General features: G+C 38.2%; 1 protein-coding gene across 1 annotated transcript; it reads right to left on the bottom strand.

Annotated features, from left to right (window-relative positions):
• Positions 1–6,565: 6,565 nt before the first annotated feature.
• On the bottom strand, positions 6,566–9,262 carry LOC121976423 (phenylalanine ammonia-lyase 2-like). Its single transcript, XM_042528575.1, has 2 exons — positions 8,771–9,262; positions 6,566–8,459 (listed from the first exon to the last, which is right to left on the bottom strand). The coding sequence occupies exons 1-2, from the start codon at positions 9,178–9,180 to the stop codon at positions 6,710–6,712; spliced, it is 2,160 nt and encodes a 719-aa protein (XP_042384509.1). The 5' UTR covers positions 9,181–9,262; the 3' UTR covers positions 6,566–6,709.
• Between the last annotated feature and the right edge of the window lie 12,584 nt (positions 9,263–21,846).

Below are 21,846 nucleotides of genomic sequence, written 5' to 3'. Positions count from 1 at the left end.
ACTTAGTTTTTATATAAAAATCTATATAACCATGGATATATATATAGGAAATATAAAGTATATAGTACAAATAATGGAAATAGGGAAATTATAGGATATATATAGGATATTTTAATTGAAGATATGGATATATCTTCAACGTGAAATTATATTTATATATGGATATGTATAGGAAATTTGATTCAATATCAAATTAATGACTAATATACATAATATTATATATATATATATATATATATATATATATATATATATATATATATATATATGGAAATATATAATTTGATTCAATATCAAATTAATGATTATTAAGAAACTATATATGAATTAAATATATTACCATGTATATGTGATATATACATGGATATTAATATATGTGAAATTAATATATGGAAATATATAATTTGATTTAAAAATCAAATTAATGACTTAGTATCAAGAAACTATAATATGAATTAAATATATTACCATATATATGTGATATATATATGGATATATGTAAATATTAAATTAGTATATGGATATAAATATGTATAAAATTTATGCAATTAATGACTTAGCATATAAGAAGGAAGACAAGGTCCTAAGCTCTCACTTCTATTTAATCCTTACCCTCAAAAGTTTCACCTTGGATGTTGCCACCGGTCCTAAGAAGGTTTCTTACCCCCTTTTTGTTTCTCCACCGGTGCTAGAGCTTCAATGGAAGACAAGGATTTAGGAGCTAAATTCTTAAAGGCATGCTCCTCCCTACTTTGTTAATGCTTTAGTTGGTTTCTATAGTTTGTGAATTTCGGGGAGCATGGTTGATGTTCTTGGTTGTTTTGGGGAGCATGATACTCATGCTTTAGGTTCTCTTCTTGTGCTCCAAATTGTTGTATGGACGATAAGTTTTGGATTTATTTAGGGATGGTGTCCTTGCTCTACAATTTTGTGCACGTTCCTCACCCTTTCATTGTAGGAACAATTCCGTATAAGATGTGAAATTGATGTTTAGGCATAGGGATCAATCCAAGTAATTGCATCTCACAACCCACCTGGTTTTAATATGATATAGGGATGAGTTGATTGCTGCATCTTTAATTAGGGGTTAGGAGAAAATTGGGTGCTTTGATTTACTATGCTTTATCATGTTATTGGAAAAACCTAGGCATGCGTAGCTTCAAGTCCGTAGCTTTATTGTGATAATGATAAAATATATGTATGAGTAGTTTCGGATTCATTGCTTGATTATACTGGTGGAAAAAAATATGTACTGATGGCTCAGGTTATAGACTTTGATGGGTTAGTTATGCTCCTTGGGAATGTATGTAAGTGTATTTGGATTTCAATATGATTATAATGCTTTACCGTAATACATGCATGGTCATAATTTAATATGTAATATGCTCCATGGATTTTGTGCAAGTATGGGTGTTATGAACTAAAAAACAATCATGGTTCGGATCTTTATGGATTAGGATGCTATGAAATTAATCCCTGGTTTTATTAACTATGTAGTATAGGTTAGTTTCAGTTTTTATGGTTTAATATGTTACAAAACCTGCCACTACTTTGATAACTTAGCATGCTAATTTAATTTCATTTTATGGTTTAAAATACTATGAAGTCCGTCATGTTGTTGATAACTTAGTATGTTAGATTATTTCGTTATTTAGGGACATACATGTTATGGATTTTATGATAATTAATGATTATGCATGTTATGAATTTTGCGATAAATAATTGTGCATGTTATGAATTTTATTACGGGTTGAGTTATGAACTAAGGATCTAAGCTCGGGGAGCTCACCAAATCTACGTGGTCGAGTGTGACCGGTGTCCTTAGCCCGAGAGCTCACCAAATTTTTGTGGCCGAGTGTGACCGGTGTCCTTAGACCGGGAGCTCACCAATCTTATGTGGTAGAGTGTGACCGGTGTCCTTAGCCTGGGAGCTCACCAAATCTACGTGGTCGAGTGTGACCGATGTCCTTAGCCCGGGAGCTCACCAAATCTATGTGGTCGAGTGTGACCAATGTCCTTAGCCCGGGAGCTCGCCAATCTACGTGGTCGAGTGTGACTGGTGTCCTTAGCCTGGGAGCTCACCAAATCTATGTAGCCGAGTGTGACCGATGTCCTTAGCCCGGGAGCTCGCCAATCTTATGTGGTAGAGTGTAACTGGTGTTCTTAGCCCGGGAGCTCACCAAATCTATGTGGTCGAGTGTGATCGGTGTCCTTAGCCCGGGATCTCGCCAATCTTATGTGGTAGAGTGTGACCGGTGTCCTTAGCCCGGGAGCTTACCAAAATTCCATGAGGTGGAGTGTGACCGGTGTCCTTAGCCCGGGAGCTCACCAAACTATGTAGTTGAGTGTGACTGGTGGCCTTATCCCTGGAGCTCACTGACTCTATGTGATTATGTTTATCTTCATACTTAGCTTATGTACACAATGATGCTTATGATTATGCCCATCCTTAGTATATTCGTTTATGCCATGCACGTATGCTTATGCCTATGTTTATATACATGCTCATGAGTACGTCTATCTCATACTTAGTTATTTAAATGCTTATGCTTATGTTTCTGTTCATCTATAGTATGTACGTTTATGCCAGTAAGTATACTTATGCCTATGTTTATATACATGCTCATGATTATATCTATTTCATGCTTATGCTTATACTTCTGTTCATTCATAATATGTACGTTTATGCTAGCTAGTATGCTTATGCCTATGTTTGTATACATGCTCCCGATTGTGTCTATTTTATACTTAGCTTACGTACATGCTTAGGCTTATGTTTATGCTTGTATGCCTAAGTAGACGTCTACGCTCATGTCCATGATGTGCCAGTAAGCAAGACCTAAGTTACCTTTGATGTAGTTTCCCTTGGTACACTAGATTATAGACGCTAACTAATGCATAACATTGTTTTGAACATGCTGATTCTCTCGACTCACAGTTTATATATCTTTTTTTTTTCAGACAATGAGATGAATGACATAGGAGGCATTGACTAGTGAGCCAGATCAGAACAAGAGTAGTACAACCCGAAGGCTTTCTTGATTAATTTCACATGTAGTTATGTTTTCTTTAGAATCGTCTATATAATTTTATTTGATGTAAGGAACCATTATGGAAGTATGAGAAGTGACGCCGCAGGTTATACATTATATATATGTTTTAAAAAAAAACTTGGGTCGTTACAAGTTTTATATGGGATTAAGATGAGAATGATTGTTTTGAAAATTAAAATAAAATTATTATACTTATTTTTAAATTTGCTTGACTTTTTATTCTGTTGATATGACTTTGGACAAATTAACGATTGTTCCGGAGGATAGTCTTAGCAAAAGAATTTTAGAGAAATATAAATTGCTAAATGTCGGGAAGTTGTCTCTACATTCAATTGAATAATATTGATTCAAAATAAAATATAATTTCTTAATATCAACTATGAAGTCTTTAAAAAGTTTTTAAACAGTATTTTTGCGAAAAACATAAGGTAGTTGCTATGTAAATCTATGAATGAACATTGATTTAATATATTATAAATTATGTAATTTAACTCGAGTTAAAAGTCATGATATATTAAATCTCAAATCCCTTGCATCATTATACTTACACCTTCAAATTTTATAACTTTTACTTTCAAAACTTACGATGATATTTTAATGAACTTATATGATTCATATTATGATGATATTTTAATGAACTTATATGATTCATATTAAAAGTTGACTTGAATTAATCGTTCAGATAAGCCATTAAGATATCAATTTAGAATTGAATAATTATGATAAACAGAAAAAATAAAATCCTAAAATTAAAAAACTCTGAGCCTAGTCTTATACTAAATTATTAGACCACTCAAATGTTATTGTGATAGTGGATTCATCTAAGGTCCAGAATATCTAATTGCCCACGTAATATTGTGGTAGCGTATTCAATCGCAATTAGTATTTATTATGCATTCCATTGGTGAGAAAGTTATCAGCCACATACGCCATATGACATTTTACACCTTGAGAATACTAACTCCTAGTTCGTCCTGGGGTGATCGATCAGATTCCAACATGGAGGAGGTAAATTACAGATGACCATTATTGACGATAAAATTTACTCATATTATTAATGATAGCATATGATATATATAAATATCATTATAAGTGAAAATAAGAAAATACATAAATTAGGAAAACAATAAGGGGGCGTTTGGTACACACGTTTTCCATTTTCATTTTCTGGAAAACGCGCGTTTTCTGAAAAACGGTGTTTGGTTTGCGTTTTTCGCGCGCATTTTCTAAAAAATTGGCTATCGTTTTCTAGAAAAACAGAGAATGATAAAAAGTCGTTTTTTGTTTTCTAGAAAACGCGCGTTTTCCAGAAAATGAAAATGAAAACGGTGCAAACAAAACGCACCCTAAGTATTTCCTAATAATAATTATTCTTTAATAACTAGGAAACAAATAATTATTTTCTAATAATAATTATTCCCTAATAAATAGGAAATGAATAACTATTTACTTATAATAATTATTTCTAATACACCCTCTCAAGGTGATGTCCCAGAAATGACACCAATCTTGTTACAAATAGCAAACAATCGAGGTCAAGAAAGTGACTTGGTAAGTGCATCAGCCAATTGATCCTCAGCAGAAATATGAGTAACTCGCAATTTGGAGGCCCAAATTATCAGTGAAAACCATAGCAGACATGGTAACCGGAAGAAGCAGATCTGTCAAAAGTGACTTAATCCATTGGATCTCAGATGTCGCAGAGGTAATGACGCGATATTCAACTTCAGTCAAAGAGCACGCAACCGTGCGTTATTTAAAAGATGAATCAAGAGTATTTGTGAGAGATAACCGGTGAGTGATGTCATCAGCGATAACCATTGTAGAAGGCGACCGATGGGTATTCTTTTAGAGCAAAACCCACCAGTACGATCAATGAAATGACGATTTGTTGAACTTTGCCTTTGATGAATGAAGACAACAACTAGAAGGAGATGAGGTGTTGTTTGAAGGCTGAAATATGACTTGTTATCAGAATAAGAGCAGCAGAGAGAGAATGCTACATTTTGATGGCTGCATATGCTGCACCAGATGTAGAAAATCTGCTATTGAACAAAATTTAGGAAAAAAAAACTTGCTATTTGAGAAGATGGATAAAACAATACTCATGAAGGAAAGACCGCTATAATGCGGCTGTTGCTTAAAAAAAATAAACAAACAAAGGAGAGGAGGAAGAAAAGGATGAAATTTGATGTCTTTAAACTTAAGAAAAAAGATAATAATATTACTCTTGCTATGAGAAAAAACAAGAAGAGAAAGAGAAAAGAGGAGGAATTGAACATCGCTATTAATGGACTTTTTGAAAGAAGAAAACAAAATTATTATACGGTCGAAAAGAGGAAGTTAGAAAAGAGAATTTTTTTTAGGACAAAAAAGCATAAGAAAGGAAAATATGGGAGAAAGAAGATTATAAGAAAGCTAAATAGATCACAGAAGTGGTCAGACAGAAAGCCCGAGAAAAGGCGACACCGATGAAGGAGGTGTCACAGGATGGACTTGAACCCTTGAAGGAGAAAGCGAAGGAAGCGGTAGAGTCAATGTTCTTTGTCTAGGATTCTTGGTTGATCTAGAAACACACACCAATGTTCTTTGTCCGCAGTCCCTGCATGTTATAGGTTGAAGTCTTGTATTTTCGATGTTGTTAAAACTTGATGATGCCATGAAATAACAACCTAATAATCAAATTTTCATTACTTAAATTAAAATAAATATTATAACATTCTGCAGAAGAAATATTGAAGATAATTTGTTATGGAACTAACACTATAGATTATGTTTAGTTAAAAAGAAAATAAGTTGGAGCCCTGTGCTTAACTATACAGAAAGATGAGTAGTGTAAAATAACTTCATGGTAACTTATCATATGAGAAGACATCAAAATCAACCAACCACAAAAGCCTTGTGCTTAACCATAAAGCACAACTTGATGTGAAAGTACGGACGGAAATCTCTGAAGTAAAACCTTAAATTATTTATCTAGGTTAACTAATAACAATAATAGAAGATGCAGGAGCAGAGTCAGAGGATTTTTGAAATAACAATAGGTTGTGAAGTAAAAGGTAACCTTAAACCATCAATAAGACAGTTACAAATGCGAGCAAAATGTTGGAAAAGAAATATGTTGGTGCTTGACACCGTGTTGCTAGAAATATGTTGGTGCTTGACAAATGCGAGCAAAAATTTTAGGGCAAACTCACAGGAGCTTGTCGTGCGTCTCGGTGAAGTTGTTCCTACGGCGACGAGAGAGGGAGGAGCGACGGTAGAGGGAGGCGGCAAGCTTCTCGGCGAGAGAGGGAGGAGCGACGGTAGAGGAAACCTCCTTTGCGGCGAGAGATGGGAAAAAAACCCTAGCCTGCGACTTTGGTTTTTTGCTTTCCTTTTATTTTTTTTTAGTTCTAATTTTAACTAAGTCGACGTGGCTTGCCAACTCACTGTTGCCGCACCAAACGGCAGGAGACAAAGAGCAGTTTTGTATGTATATATATATATATATATTATAATAATAATAATAATAATAATAATAATAATCTGGTAATTAATGATGAGATGAGATGAGATTATTACAGATATAAGTAAATAAACATACAATAATCTGCTTGCTTCCGATTTAATAACAAAATGCCATACTTTTACTTTCTTTGTTTGTTGCTATTGGTTTAGCAGATGGGAATTGGTGCGCCATTCCACTCCTTCAAGCAATCGAGCAAGGGATCGACGAGCAGCCCCGCGTTGATGGCAGTGAACACCTTCTCGAACTCCTCCCCTGGCGACCGCACCTTCTCGCCGGTCAGGTACGCAGCCCCGAGCTCCTCCCTCACCAGCCGGTACAGCGGGTACGACCTACACTCCTTGATCCGGTTGCCGATCGCCGCGCTGCCGTTCTCCACGGCGGCCCGCGCAGCTTCCACCTCCTTCGGCACCACCGCCTTGAGCTCTTCCTCGAAATCCGCGATCTTGTGGAAGATGGACGCAGCGGCGTCCTTCTCCTTGTCGCCGTGCCCCAGGGCGTGCTCCACCAGCACCATCCGCAGCTTCGGCATCAGCACGTAGGTGGAGCTGCAGGGGTCGTCGGCGTAGCTCAACACGTGCTCCCGGTCGACCACGGTGAGGAGGTCTTTCTCGCAGAAGCGCGCCGGGTGGAGCTCGCCGTTTGCGCCGGTGGTGAGCGCGCGCTTGGCGGCGAGGCTCACCGCCGTCTTCACCGCGTGCTTGAGGTTCTCCTCCAGGTGGCGCAGGTCGATGGCCTGGCAGAGGGCGACCAGGAAGGTGGCCGACATGAGCTTGAGAATGTCGACGGCCTCCGCCGTCTTCCTGGCGGAGATCAGCCCCAGCGAGTTCACGTCCTGGTTGTGCTGCTCCGCGCTCTGGACGTGGGTAGTCACCGGATTGCCCAGAAACTGGAGCTCGGAGCAATAGGCGGCCATCGCGATTTCCGCCCCCTTAAAGCCGTAATCGAGGCTAGGGTTCCGGCCGCCAGAGAGATTAGAGGGCAATCCGTTGTTGTAGAAATCGTTGACGAGCTCGGAGAATTGGGCGAACATGAGCTTGCCGATGGCTGCGATTGCGAGGCGGGAATTGTCCATGGAGACGCCGATGGGCGTCCCTTGGAAGTTGCCGCCGTGGAGGGCCTTGTTCCGGGCGACGTCGATGAGGGGATTATCGTTGACGGAGTTGATCTCGCGCTCGATCGATTTGGTGGCGGCGCGGAGGACCTCGATTTGGGGGCCGAGCCACTGGGGCGACGTGCGGAGCGCGTAGCGGTCCTGCTTCGGCTTTTGCAATGGATCCTGCTCGTGGAGCTTCTTGGCGAGCTTGACGTAGGCGCTGCCGTCGAGGACGTGCTCCATGATGGCGGCCGCCTCGATCTGCCCCGGGTGGTGCTTCAGCTTGTGGGTAAGGTGGTCGGTGAACTCCGGCTTGCCCTGCATCACCTCAGCGAACACGGCAGAGAGGACCTCGGCGAGGAGGGCGAGGAGGTTGGCGTCGTATAGGACGAGGGAGGCGAGACCAGACCCGACGGCTGTGCCGTTGACGAGCGCAAGGCCCTCTTTAGGTTGCAGATCGAAGAAGCCGTGCGGGATGCCGGCGCGGCGGAAAGCCTCGGCGGCATCGATCGACTCGCCGCCGGGAGCCACAGCCCGGGCGTTGGGGCGCCCGGTGAGGAGTCCAGCAATGTAGGAGAGTGGTACCAGGTCACCGGAGGCGGTGATGGTGCCGCGTAGGGGGAGGCAAGGGGTGACGCCGGAGTTGAGGAAGCTGGCCATGGCCTCTAGAATCTCGAACCGGATGCCGGAGTAGCCCTGGAGGAGAGTGTTAACGCGGACGAGCATGGCTGCCCGGGCAGCCGGCGACGGCAGCGTATGGCCGGAATCCTTTCCGGAGCCGAATATTCCAGCATTGAGGAATCTGCATCCACCAATATGAACCTTTGAGGTGAGAAACATGTTCCAAGATTCTGTTCAAACTTCACAATTACCTTTTTTATGATTAAAAAACACATGGTTATTAGTATTATTATTTTTTTTATTGTAGGAGAGTTGGTGGTGGCAACATCAACAAGTTGATATTTTAGTTGATTAAATTAATCAATTTTTTATATAAAAAATTAATTTGCTGGAGTAATTACAGCTCATGCACCCAAAAAGTCTTTGTTTCGATTTAAAAAATTCTTTTTGTTTAGTTCAAAAAATAAATGGAAATTAATAGAGAAACAGTACCTGATCAGCTCCCTCTGCAGTGCGCCGCCCTCCTTGGTTCTCCGGTGAGAGGTGGCGCCGAATCCGGTGGTGACGCCGTAGCTGTCGGTGCCCTTCGTCATGCTTTCCATCACCCACTGGCTGCTGGCGCACACGCCTTTGCGCGCCGCCTCCGACAGCTCCACCCTCACCTCCCCCGCCGCGGCCACCGCAGCCACCTGCGCGACCTTGAGCGTCGCACCCTCCAGCAGCACCAGAGGCCGCCGGAACTCCTCCACCATCCTCTTCACCTCGTCGAGGTGGCTCCCCGAGAGCCCCTCCGCGGCCGCGCCCCAGTTCAGGGGGTCGCGGCGGCTCTTGATGCAGAGGCCGTCGCCGTCGCCTTTAACCGCAGCAGCTCCGTTTGCGTTTGCTCCGTTCACGACCTCCATAGCGTGAATGATCGGAAGAAGAAGAAGAAGAAGAAGAAGCAGAGGAAGACAGAGAGGTATGCTTTGTCTCTTTCTCCTGCTGGAATACGAAGAAGGCGAAGGCCCTAAATAGGGGAACAGGGTAGATGAGTTGGTTGGCACTGCACTTGGGCCGTTGAATTAGGTTCGGTGAGATCTACGGTCAGATTTAAGCTTCCATGGGTTGGTGGAAGGAAATAATATATATGAGAAATATAAATTTCCAAATATATATATATATTTTTGTTATTTAGATCTAATCAAACTCTCTAAATGATGATTATAAGGTTATTTTATTGGTAAAATGGATTAGTAAGTTAGCGGTAAACAAGACTTGGTCGTTCATTAAGAGAATGGGTCCAATTGAGCATGGCATAGTTGAACAACCCACAGAACCAGTCAATTTCCTCACCAGCCATGACATGAGTAGGTAGGAAATAGCTGCCCAATTCTATAACACTTAGGTGAGCACAATTATTATTATTATTTTACTATAATCTAAAAACAATAATAATTTACCATTTAGATTTTCCAATGTTGAGGTAATTTAAGTTTTTTTTAAAAAAAATAATAGTGAAATGAACGAGTTATTCAAATTATTTAAGCGTAATATTGTGAGAATTGAAATAAAATGAAATTTAAAAAATATCTTGTTTTCATTTGTGGCATGGTTCTGATGTTGCACGCGGTCTAAATAATCGGACAGGCTGGAGTTCTTTGACTCAGTTTTTCCGAATAAATTAATTTTTAAATGTTGCCGTCTAGTCCTTAAAATTAAAAGCAAAAATAAAAAGTGAGCTAGTTTTAAAAACCCCTTCTGACCTAAAATTAATGTTTCTCACGGTCTGATCGCAATATTCTTATTCCTCTTACAAAAGAATAAAGTGTTAACTCGTAGGATAATTAGATATTACAAACATTACAGACGAGACAATAATTTCATTAGTTATTTTTCTTATACAAAAGTTAAATATATTATTAGTCGGTTTTCAAATTATATAAAGGGAATAAATCATAAACATATGTCTATTAAAAATTGACACCCTCGAATTAATACCCCTAAAGCTTTATATTATTCAGCAAGTCATCATTCCAAAATTGCACCAGCCATACTTAATTGTAATATTTTTAGATTAATTAACTAGCTCGTTATTTTGGGTTATTTTATTTTTTAAAAAAGTAATTTAAGGTTAACAAATTTATTAATGATAATATATGATATATATAAATGTTATTACAAGTGAAAATAGGAAAATATATAAATTAAGAAAATAATAAATATTTTCTAATAATAATTATTCTCTAATAATTAGGAAACAAATAATTATTTTATAATAATAATTATTCCCTAATAACTAGGAAATAAATAACTATTTACTTATAATAATTATTTTCTAATATGCCCATCTCGTGCCCCAGAAATGACACCAATCTTGTTACAAATAGCAAACAGTCGAGGTCGAGAAAGCGACTTGGTAAGTGCATCAGCCAACTGATCCTCAATAGAAATATGAGTAACTCGCAGTTCGGAGGCCCAAATTATCAGTGAAAAGCACAGCAGACGTGGTAACCGGAAGAAGCAGATTTGTCAAAAGTGACTTAATCTATTGGATCTCAGATGTCGTAGAGATAATGACGCGATATTCAGCCTCAGTCGAAGAGCATGCAACCATGCATTGTTTGAAAGATGAATCAGTAGTATTTGTGAGAGATAGTCAGCGAGTGATGTCGTCAGCGACAACCATTATAGAAGGCGACCGATGGGTATTCTTTTAGAGCAAAATTTACCAATGCGATCAACGAAACGATGATTTATTGAACTTTGCCTTTGATGAAAGAAGATAACAACTAGAAGGAGACGATGTGTTGTTGTTTGAAGGCTGGAATCTGACTTGTTATTGGAATAAGAGCATCAAAGAGAGAAGACTGTATTTTGGTGGCTGCATATGCTGGAGCAAATGTAGAAAATCTGCTATTGAACAAAACTTGGGAAACAATTTGCTATTTGACCTATCAGAAGATGGTTAAAACAATACTCATGAAGGAAAGACCACTATAATGCGACTGCTGCTTAAAAAAAAACAAACAAAGGAGAGGAGGAAGAGAAGGATGAAATTTGGTGTCTTTAAATTAAAAAAAAAAAGATAATAATATTGCTCTTGCTATGAGAAAAAAATAAGAAGAGAAAGTGAAAAGAGGAGGAATTGAACCTTGCTATTAATGGACCTTTTGAAAGAAGAAAATAAAATTATTATACGGTGGAAAAGAGGAAGTCAGAAAAGAGAAGTTTTTTTTAGGACAAAAAAATATAAGAAAGGAAAATAGGGGAGAAAGAAAATTCTAAAAAAGCTAAAGAGATCACAGAAGTGGCCGGGCAGAAAGCCCGAGAAAAGGCGACACCGATGAATTGAAGGAGGTGTCACAGGATGGACTTTAACCCGTGAAGGAGAAAGCAAAGGAAGCGGTGGAGTTCTTAAATTTGTAGGGAAAGGGGGGCTGGTGATACAAGGACGTCGACGGCGTAGGGACAACAAGAACTTTTTTTTTTTGACGGCGATAAGGCCGATGGTGGGCTGCCTTTGGACGACGACGCCTCCTCTGGCTAGTGGCAGAGAAAGGAGAAGAAAGCTAAGTTTTTTTTTGAACCGTGTGATATCATGTTACAATAAAATTCACACATATTATTAATAATAACATATGATATATATATAATACATAAATTAAGAAAATAATAAATATTTCCTAATAATAATTATTCTCTAATAATTAAAAAATAAATAATTATTTATTTATAATAATTATTTTCTAATAAAGTATTCTTCACCCACCACAACACTCGAATCATCATTAATAATGAACAAAGAAACCATCTAAAATGTAATGGTCAACTTTCATTGTTGATATTATTCTTTATCATTAAAAAAGTATATGTTAAAAGGAAATGAATATGGGTAGCTGGCTGGGTCACACCCTCCCCAACTTACAATAAATAATAATAAAAATAATAAATAATGAATTAAATGAGATAATCTGGCAAAATGTGATTCACACGTCTCAGCAAACAAGTCATTATGAAGGAACCATTGGCATCACTATTTCCTAAATGGACATCCTCAATTCCACAAATTTCATAGTGTATTATACATATACAATTGTACTAAGTGTATTTAATTGGTGCTTGATGACCAACAAAGTATAACAAGCCAACTCAGTCAACACCTTTGAGTCAAAGGCTAGAGTTTAGTCACAAGTCAATAAATCCAAGATTCTCAACTCCAAATTCATGCGAACGAAATAAGAACTCATCCATTGCAGCTTATAACAGTTTAATCGCTCCTGAAATTACGGTGGTGCAATCGAAGCATATTAAATTATTATTCAGATATTTATAATTTAATTATTAGTTATGATATATCTAAAGAGATTTTTTCTATAAATAAAATACATAATCAAGAGATGTAAGACTTATGAACGGTCGAGTATTTTCTTATTCACCTTGATGACTGGTAAAATATTTTCATAGAATTAGACTAATCCCCATATTCAATTTTATTTGATTCATCAATTATATATATATATATATATATATATATATATATATATATATATATATATATATATAATAGTTCAAGCACGTCGTAAATTGCAATATCAAATTTTTACACTAAGAACAAGGATTAGAGGAGAAGATTTTAGCGCTGATCTATGCGTCTGACTCGGATGCTTTGAGGTGTCTCGGAAGGGCTTTAAGGCGCCTCCAGCAGTGCATAAAAGGAGCTCTCGAGGCAGCAATCAAACAACGAATTAAAAAGTTTTCCTTCTCCTGTGTTCTGCTTAAGAATTGCTTCTGAAGTGCTATAGTGACATCCCGACGACCCGGAGCTTCAGTTTCGATTTTGTTGTTGTCGGTATAAAGTTTATTTCAGCTCATAATTGTATTTAGTTTGTAATACTTTTCGAGATTATAGTTGTTGCCCAACGTAAACGCTCAATGAGCGTGGGCCTTGGAGTAGGAGTCGTCACAGACTCCGAACCAAGTAAACAGCTTGTGTTCGTGTGTTGCTTTCTTTACTATTTCCGCTGCATTTATTCGAACGTTTTTTTTTCCAATTCCGAAACGAGTGAAAGCTACGAGTGCTATTCACCCCCCTATAGCGTATCTTGATCCAACCATTGGTATCAGAGCGGGGTAGCTTTGATTTGGTGCAACCACCAATCAAGTAATTTTTCGTGGTGTTTTTAAATTTTTCAGAGTCATTTGGAATTAGTATTATTTCTAAATTCCAATTGCTTTTACTGTTCGAATCGATTTTTGCTCGAAGTCAATGCAACACCACTTGAGTTTGTTATTAACCTTATTTCCGTACTACTAATCCAAGACCTAGTCTTGGAACATATTGTATTTTTTTCGTGCGTGCATATCCTCTAAATGGCCCAACAAGAAGGCTACAACACCGTCCGTCCCCCGCTCTTCACCGGAGAAGACTTCGGTTACTGGAAGGGCAGAATGGAGATTTTCCTGAAGATCCAGTTCGAGATGTAGATGATCGTCAAGATTGGACTCGAACTACCAACTGACGGAGATGGTAAACCAACATCCTGCGAAGACTGGGATCCATCAACAATCAAGAAGGTGGAAGCAAATGCTAGAGCAACATGTACTCTCCAGTGTGGATTGACAAAGGAGGAGCTAAACCGCGTCGACCCATTCTCGAGCGCCAAGGAGCTATGGGAAAAGCTTATCGAATTACACGAAAACACATCCGAAACCAAAGTAAGTAAACGTGATTTGTTGTTCAATAAATTGTATAACCTAAAAATGCAGGAAGGTGAAACGGCTATTCAACTTCACACACGTATACAAGATATCCTTAACTGCCTCCATGCGATCGGGCAGAAAGTGGAAAATAGAGATGTAATAAGGTACGTACTTAATGCTTTTCCGAGGAATACCTTGTGGGCATCAATGATAGATGCCTACAAGATTTCTAAGGACCTGTCTTCAATTAAATTAGATGAGTTTTTTTCTGAATTTGAATTACATGAGCAGACTAATGCACGACCAACCGAGAAAGGTATAACTTTGGTTGCAGGTACAAGTAAAACATGCGATCTAAGATCACGGCGAAGAATCGAATCGGAGTCAGAAGAAGAACCTGACTCAGACGATGAAGATGATGAGCTAACAACGGAACTCGTCAACCTAGTAAAAAACTGTACAAGAAAAAGAAAGGTTTCAACTGTTGGTGCGGTTAGCACTAACGGTCTAACTCAGGTTTTGATGAATGACAAATCAGGTTAAGTTAGGTTTGTCGTGATCTAACACTCTGACCGAGTGTGCAAACGAAGTCCAGACAGGTCGACGGGCTGACCGGATGTCTGGCATAAAGTCCAAGCAGGTCGACGGGCTGACCGGATGCTTGGCGAGAAGTCCAGCTAGGTCGACGGGCTGAGTGGATAGTTGGCGAGAAGTCCAAGCAGGTCGACGGGCTGACTGGACGCTTGGCGAGAAGTCCAAACGGGTCAAAGGGTTGATCGGACGTCTGGCAGGTGAGTAAAGGTAAGTCACTGGAAGGGAGTGACTGTGAGGACGCGTTCCCGGGAAGGGAACATTAGGCGTCGATCCGGCTTAGATCCATTTCGGATATCTAAGTCGAGATCGTGACTAGATTCCGGTCTCGGAAAGATGGAATCTAAGTCATACTCTTTTTGCTAAACTATAAACTGAACTAACACTCTATTTTGCAGGTTATAATTTATATATTTTGCCTCGGACTAACCTTGTTTTGCAGAAAATGTGCTCCCTGGAAAAAGGTGGTCCAGGCGCCCGGGAGGCGAATTTTATCCAAACTCGTCGTCGCCACGTGGATCTCACTGGTTGGACCTACCACGTCCCACCAGGGCGCCCCGAGCTTCATATAAAAGAAGGGGCAGGGGTGGAGCTTCAACAACAACTCTGAATTGATGATCTGCTCTCTTGCGCTCCTGCAACGCTGCGACTCTGCTCCGACAAGCTCCATTCTTTTCTTATTGTGTTACATTTGTCGGTATTCTACTTCTAGCTTTTTTGTACTTAATCATTGTAATACATTATTCGAATTGCTAGTGGATTGCCTAACGAAAGTACTCAACGAGTAGGAGCCTTGGAGTAGGAGTCGACACAGACTCCGAACCAAGTAAAAAGAACCTGTGTTAGCATTGTCTTTCTGTTATACTTTTCTGCTGCGCTTACTCGTTTCGAACGTTTTTCTATATTCACCCCCCCTTATCGATTCCTCACGATCCAACAAGTGGTATCAGAGAAGGTACCGCTCTGATTTGATGCAACCACCAATCAGACAAGGGGGTGATTTGTTTTTTTTTTTAATTTTTTTTTCGAATTTCAGTTTTTCGTAAAGATCCAAACTGGTATTATTACCTTTTTGGAAGTTTCTTTCCGTCGTAATTCAATCTAAATTGGTGCAACACCAATTTAGTTATTTTTAGTTAATTCTTCCCGCACTACTAATCCAAGACCAAGTCTTGGAACCTCTCTATATTTTTGTGTGCAGATTTAAAATGTCGCAGATCGAGGGCTTCAACACAGTGCGACCTCCCCTCTTCAACGGGGATGATTTCCCGTACTGGAAGAAGCGAATGGAAGTGTATCTCAAGATGGACTTCGACAAGTGGATGAGCGTTACCAGACCATACAAAATACCAGTAGACAGTTCCGGGAATCTACTGGATCCAGAAGATTGGACATCAGACCTAAAGAAGAAGACATCAACAGAAAACAAGGCAATCAACACCCTACAGTGCGGATTGACTAGAGAAGAACTAAACTGGGTCGGACCACATAAGAACGCAAAAGAGCTATGGGAGAAACTGATCGAGCTACACGAAGGAACGAACGACGCTAAGGTAACAAAATGAGACTTGCTCTTAAATAGAATTTTTAACATAAAAATGCAGGAAGGAGAAACGGCGAGCCAACTCCACGCAAGAATTAAAGACATTCTCAACGGACTCCACACAATAGGGCACCAAATGGAGAACCGAGACTTAATAAGGTATGCCCTAAACGCCTTTCCACGCAACAGCTTGTGGGCATTTATCGTAGATGCCTACAAAATCTCTAAAAATCTATCTAAATTAAAATTAGATGAACTTTTCTGTGAATTAGAACTGCATGAGCAAACTAACGTCGGGGTCGAGAAAGGTGTAGCCTTATTTGCAGGTTCCTCAAAAGAAAAGAAGAACAAGTTTGAACCGGAAGAAGACTCTGACCAGAACTCTGAAGATGAAGAACACCTGGTGAACCTGGTAAGGAAGATGTTCACCAGGAGGAAAAGAAGTTTCAGCAAGAAGGACCTTCAAAAGATCAATTCTCCAACCGAATCAAGGAGCGTGACGTGCTTTGGATGCAACAAGAAGGGTCACTACAAGAATGAGTGCCTGAGATTAAAAATCGACAAACCGAAGCCAACCAAAAAGAAGGCCCTCAAAGCCACATGGGACGACTCCTCCTCGGAAGAGTCAGAAGCAGAAGATCAAAAACACCAGAGCCACCTCGCGCTGATGGCCCGTGAAGCAGAGTCGGAAGATGAAACGGAAGACGGGTCCAAACCCGAATCGAGTCACGAGTCCGTACTCGTTTCTGAAGGTTCCGAAGAGGTATTCCTAAACTTAAACCGGAAATTTTTTAAAATTATTTCGTGCTTAAATAATAAATTAGTTAAGTTAGAAAATAAAAACAAATTGCTCCTCGAGGAAAATCAAATCCTCAAGGAACAAGTTGTAAATAATAAACCAACTCAAGATCTAACACTTGAGGAGGAGAATTCATCATTAAAATTAGAAATTAACAACTTAAAAATTATGTTAGAAAAATTTACTACTAGATCAAAAAATTTAGATTTAATACTAAACAATCAAAAAACATGTTATAATAAAACCGGACTTGGATATAAGTCGAACTCAAATAAAACATATAAATCATTAATAACCCAACACAAATCAACGAACAAAGCCTGGGTTCCGAAAGCGTGTTTGACCACGCAAATAGGAGCTAACCAATATTATATCCCTAAAGATAAAATATATTATATAAAGTCAAATAAACCAAATAAAAAACCAGAATACAAACTTGAACCAAAAAGTTTAAAATCTAAACATATTAAAACTCAACAAAATGTAAACTATCATCAAGTAAAATATAATTATAAAAGAAATAGACATAAACCGAGAATAAAATTAAATTAAATGGTCATTAATTCAGGGGGAGGCTCCAAAATAGCTGGCACCTCCAAAACTAACCGTCCCGACAAGGTAACCCTAACCAACCTACCCGACAGGGTAATTAGGATTAGTTAAAAATGGTTCAAGTTTAACTTGAAAAATGGTACTGGTGAAATTTTGGATGATAGTACGTTAGGGAAGCTTAGTCTATGCATGTCTAGGAAGATATGGCTTCGACCAGGTGCATTTGGCTAAGTGGAACAGACCGAAACTACCCTTTATGAATCCTAACCAGTTAGAACAAGGTTTTGTACTAAGTCCAGTGGATAAGACTATTTGGAAAACCTCGAAGGCATGATTACTTTAATGATGTCCGAGTAACTCACCATAGCCCAGAAGTTTATCCAGAGAACGCCTATTTGTTGAACCCAAAGCTAAATCTGAATCTAACACAAGTTAAAAATAAACTCTAAAATTGAATCTAATTCATCTCACAAAATTATAGGATTCCCTGATTGAAAACATAGATCGGGTGAGATGACTAAGGACATTAAATAAAACTAAAATTAAATTAAATTAAAACTAAAATTAAAACTAAAATTAAATTAAAACTAAAACTAAAATTAAATTAAATTAAATTAAAACTAAAATTAAATTAAAACTAAAATTAAATTAAAATTAAAATTAAATTAAAACTAAAATTAAATTAAAACTAAAACTAAAACTAAAATTAAAATTAAAACTAAAATTAAATTAAAACTAAAACTAAAATTAAATTAAATTAAATTAAAACTAAAATTAAAACTAAAACTAAAATTAAAACTAAAACTAAAATTAAATTAAATTAAATTAAAATTAAATTAAATTAAATTAAAACTAAAATTAAATTAAAACTAAAACTAAAATTAAATTAAATTAAAACTAAAATTAAATTAAATTAAAACTAAAATTAAACCAAAACTAAAATTAAATTAAAATTAAATTAAATTAAAACTAAAACTAAAACTAAAATTAAAATTAAATTAAAACTAAAATTAAATTAAAATTAAATTAAAATAAAAAAATAAAAAATTATTTTTTTTTAACTTAATTTTTTTTAAAAAATTAAAACTTAAATTTTTTTTTAAAAAAACTTTATTTTAAAAATTAAAACTTAAATTTTCTTTTAACTTAAAAATTTATTTTAAAAATTAAAACTTAAATTTTTTTACTTAAAAATTTATTTTAAAAAAATTAAAACTTAATTTTTTTTTAACTTAAAATTTTATTTTAAAAATTAAAAATTAAAATTTATTTAACTTAAAAATTTATTTTAAAAATTAAAACTTAAATTTTTTAAAACTTAAAAATTTATTTTAAAATTATTTTTTAAAAAAAAAAACTTAAAATTTATTTTAAAACTTATTTTTTTTTTAACTTAAAAATTTATTTTAAAAATTAAAATTAAAATTTTTCTTAACTTAAAAATTTTATTTTTTTAAAAACTTATTTTAAAAATTAAAACTTAAGTTTTTTTTTAACTTAAAATTTATTTTAAAACTTAATTTTTTAACTTAAAAATTATTTTAAAAATTAAAATTTATTTGTTTTAAACTAAATTTTCTTCCTAAAAAACTTACATTTTTTTAACTTTCAAACTTCTATTTTTTTTTTTTTTAAAAATTCAATACCGGAGTTAAAAACCAGGGGCGGGCGCCCTGGATTGGTCCGGGCGCCCGGAGCCCCCTTTATAAAGGGGGTAGGGGCGCCCCTCTCCACTCGCACTACCTCAACTCGCTTTCGTTAAGCCTTCTTTCAGGCTTTTCTACGAAAGTGTTCAAAAATTAAATTTTCTCTCGTTCTACGGTTAATACGCGGTCGTGAATCAACCGAAGTCGTCAGTTCTAAAAAGATTTTTAGCAATGACTCCTCTGTAAAATTCTTGTCTTCTGTTTAAAAGTTCAAAATATTGTTGCATGTTTGTTTTCTTTAATTAGTATAATTTTGTTTTATAATTTAGGAAACGTTCTAAAGCTGGTGTTGGGCCCTCTACTCCCAGTGTTGACCCTAGGTTTCCCACTGATGAGCTTAGGATTAAGTTTGAGTCGACCATTTACATGGCCATTAGGACCAAATGTATAAATAGAGCGTTCTTTTTACGCTCTTGCGTTCCAGCTATGGAGGCCATAAACCACTATAGGTTGCAGAACCTTGTTGAATGTACTAGCCCAGTAAACATAAGTTTGTGTGTCTAATTTTATAACAACCTAGTAAAAATAGACGACTTTACCTATACTATTAGGGCAACTGGGACTGATATCACGTTGTCCGCTACTGCCATCCGAGAGTTTTTGGAGTTACGGGAGTCTACCTGTCCCTTTCAGTGCTATCCTCCTAGGGAGCTACCCTTTGGAGATCCCTACTCGCATATCACACTTGATACGATTTATTCGTATTTTTTTGGGGGCGAACGAGTACCCATAGTTGTTGATACAGTCTGACCTGACTGTTGTTTTGATGTTGACACTGATTTAAGTTTGTATCAGATATTAATCAAACTCAGACTGACTACTGATCGAGGTTGATCCGTTGGGAGGGAAAGTCCTGGTGAGTGAAGCCAAGCAAGGGAAATCCAGATGGGTCAAGGTTGACCAGACATCTGGTGAAAAGTCCAAGCAGGGAGCTTGGCATGGGAAAAGTCCAAGTATGGAGACTTGGCACGGAGTGGTCAGAGAGGGCTCGGTAGCTCGTTCTCTGGACCGGACGAAGTCGAAGAGGGCTCGGTAGCTCGTTCTCCGGACTAGGTCAGAGAGGGCTCGGTAGCTCGTTCTCAAGACCAATCCTAATATCACATGGGCGTTGGATCGGTCAACAGACCGATCCAGTGGGATTTTGATTGCCTGATCGGTGCACAGACCGATCTGGTGAAACTATGTTTGCTGATCGGTCTGGCGACCGATCAGGAAACACTCAGTAGCACACTGAGTGTAATCTGATCGGTCTGTAGACCGATCAGGAGATGATGTCGCGAGAAGGAAAAAGGCAATGGATCGGTCCGTGGACCGATCCATATGAACCCTGATCGGTCTGTAGGACCGATCAGGTCATATCCTGATCGGTCTTGAGACCGATCAGGTGACGATCTCAGGAGTGCGAGGAACCGCACTCATTAAGCCCTGATCGGTCTGCAGACCGATCAGGCCATACCCTGATCGGTCTTCACGACCGATCGGACATCAATCAAGGTGTGGATCGGTCCACTGATCCACACACTGTCAGTTTCTGCTGATTTCTGATTCGTTTCTGATGCGTCTGATCTAACATCTGCTTGTGAGCTTTTTGAGTAACAGGTTGCAGGTACCATGGTGATGCTTGAATTCAAATCAATGACTATCAAAGGAATAAAACAAAATGGTTTTTCCACTGGTTATCGCTGCAAATTGTGCAAAAGAAGCGTCAACGTTCACTGGCTTGTTCAGTTGGCTCACTGGCTGCAATCAGCTTGACTCTTCCTTATTGGTTCGAGCTCAGAGACACCAGTGAAGACCAAGGATGGTATTGGTGTGAGCTCAGATAATCAGATGAGGAAGAAGCGTGATTGGCGACGCCTGGTTCAGCGACAGTGATACGCTACTGGTTGACGTGATTCGATGCAGTGGTTTGGCTCTGACTGAAGACAGCAAGAGAGCAGAGAAATAAGAAGGAGGTAGAAGAGAGGTTTGGCAAGAATTCTTTCTTTCGTAGCAAACTCTCTGTCGACGTTCAAGCAAGGGCGTTCTGTGAAGCTTTTGGCTGTGAATCTACTTCTTCTTCACTCTCTGCATTCATTGTGGCTGTAAGTTGATTGTGCATTCATTGTAGCCACAAAATTCTGGAAGTCTAAGTCTTGTGCTTCATTCTAAATCTGTTTTGAGACTTTGTGGGAGGTTTCTCCACCGAGAAGGAGAAATACTTAGCCGGAATCTGTCCGGGGGTTGATCTACCGAAAGATCAAGGGATCGTCCACCTTACGGACATGCCGAGGAGTAGGGGCAAGTTATCCCCGAACCTCGTACATCATTGTGTTAGTGGTGGTGTGTTTTCTTCTTTGCATAAGTGTTTGTTTTGATTATTTCCGCTGCGCTAACAAATCTCTGTGTAGAAATTTTGTTTTTGTTTTTAAGAGGCTATTCACCCCCCTCTAGCCATCTAAGATCCCAACAACAGTGACCCAGTTTAGGTCAGTTACCCTTCAAGTCCAGGACTACGCCCTTTATAGGGTCTTAGTCTTTTGCATTCTACCACTGAGCACTCGCGACATCGCGGTGATGCACCCATTCCATTCTTTTCTCTTCTATGCCCTGTGTCATAGGCTAGATATTGACATTAGCCTACATATCTTTTCCACCATTATTTACTCGGCCGGATATGTGACGAGTGGGCGAGTTCATATGCCCTACTGTCATATTC

The sequence above is a fragment of the Zingiber officinale genome, chromosome 4B (assembly GCF_018446385.1).
Source record: "Zingiber officinale cultivar Zhangliang chromosome 4B, Zo_v1.1, whole genome shotgun sequence".
NCBI lineage: Eukaryota > Viridiplantae > Streptophyta > Magnoliopsida > Zingiberales > Zingiberaceae > Zingiber > Zingiber officinale.
Note: the sequence above shows the minus strand (reverse complement) of the source record. Positions and strands in the feature narration are given on the sequence as shown.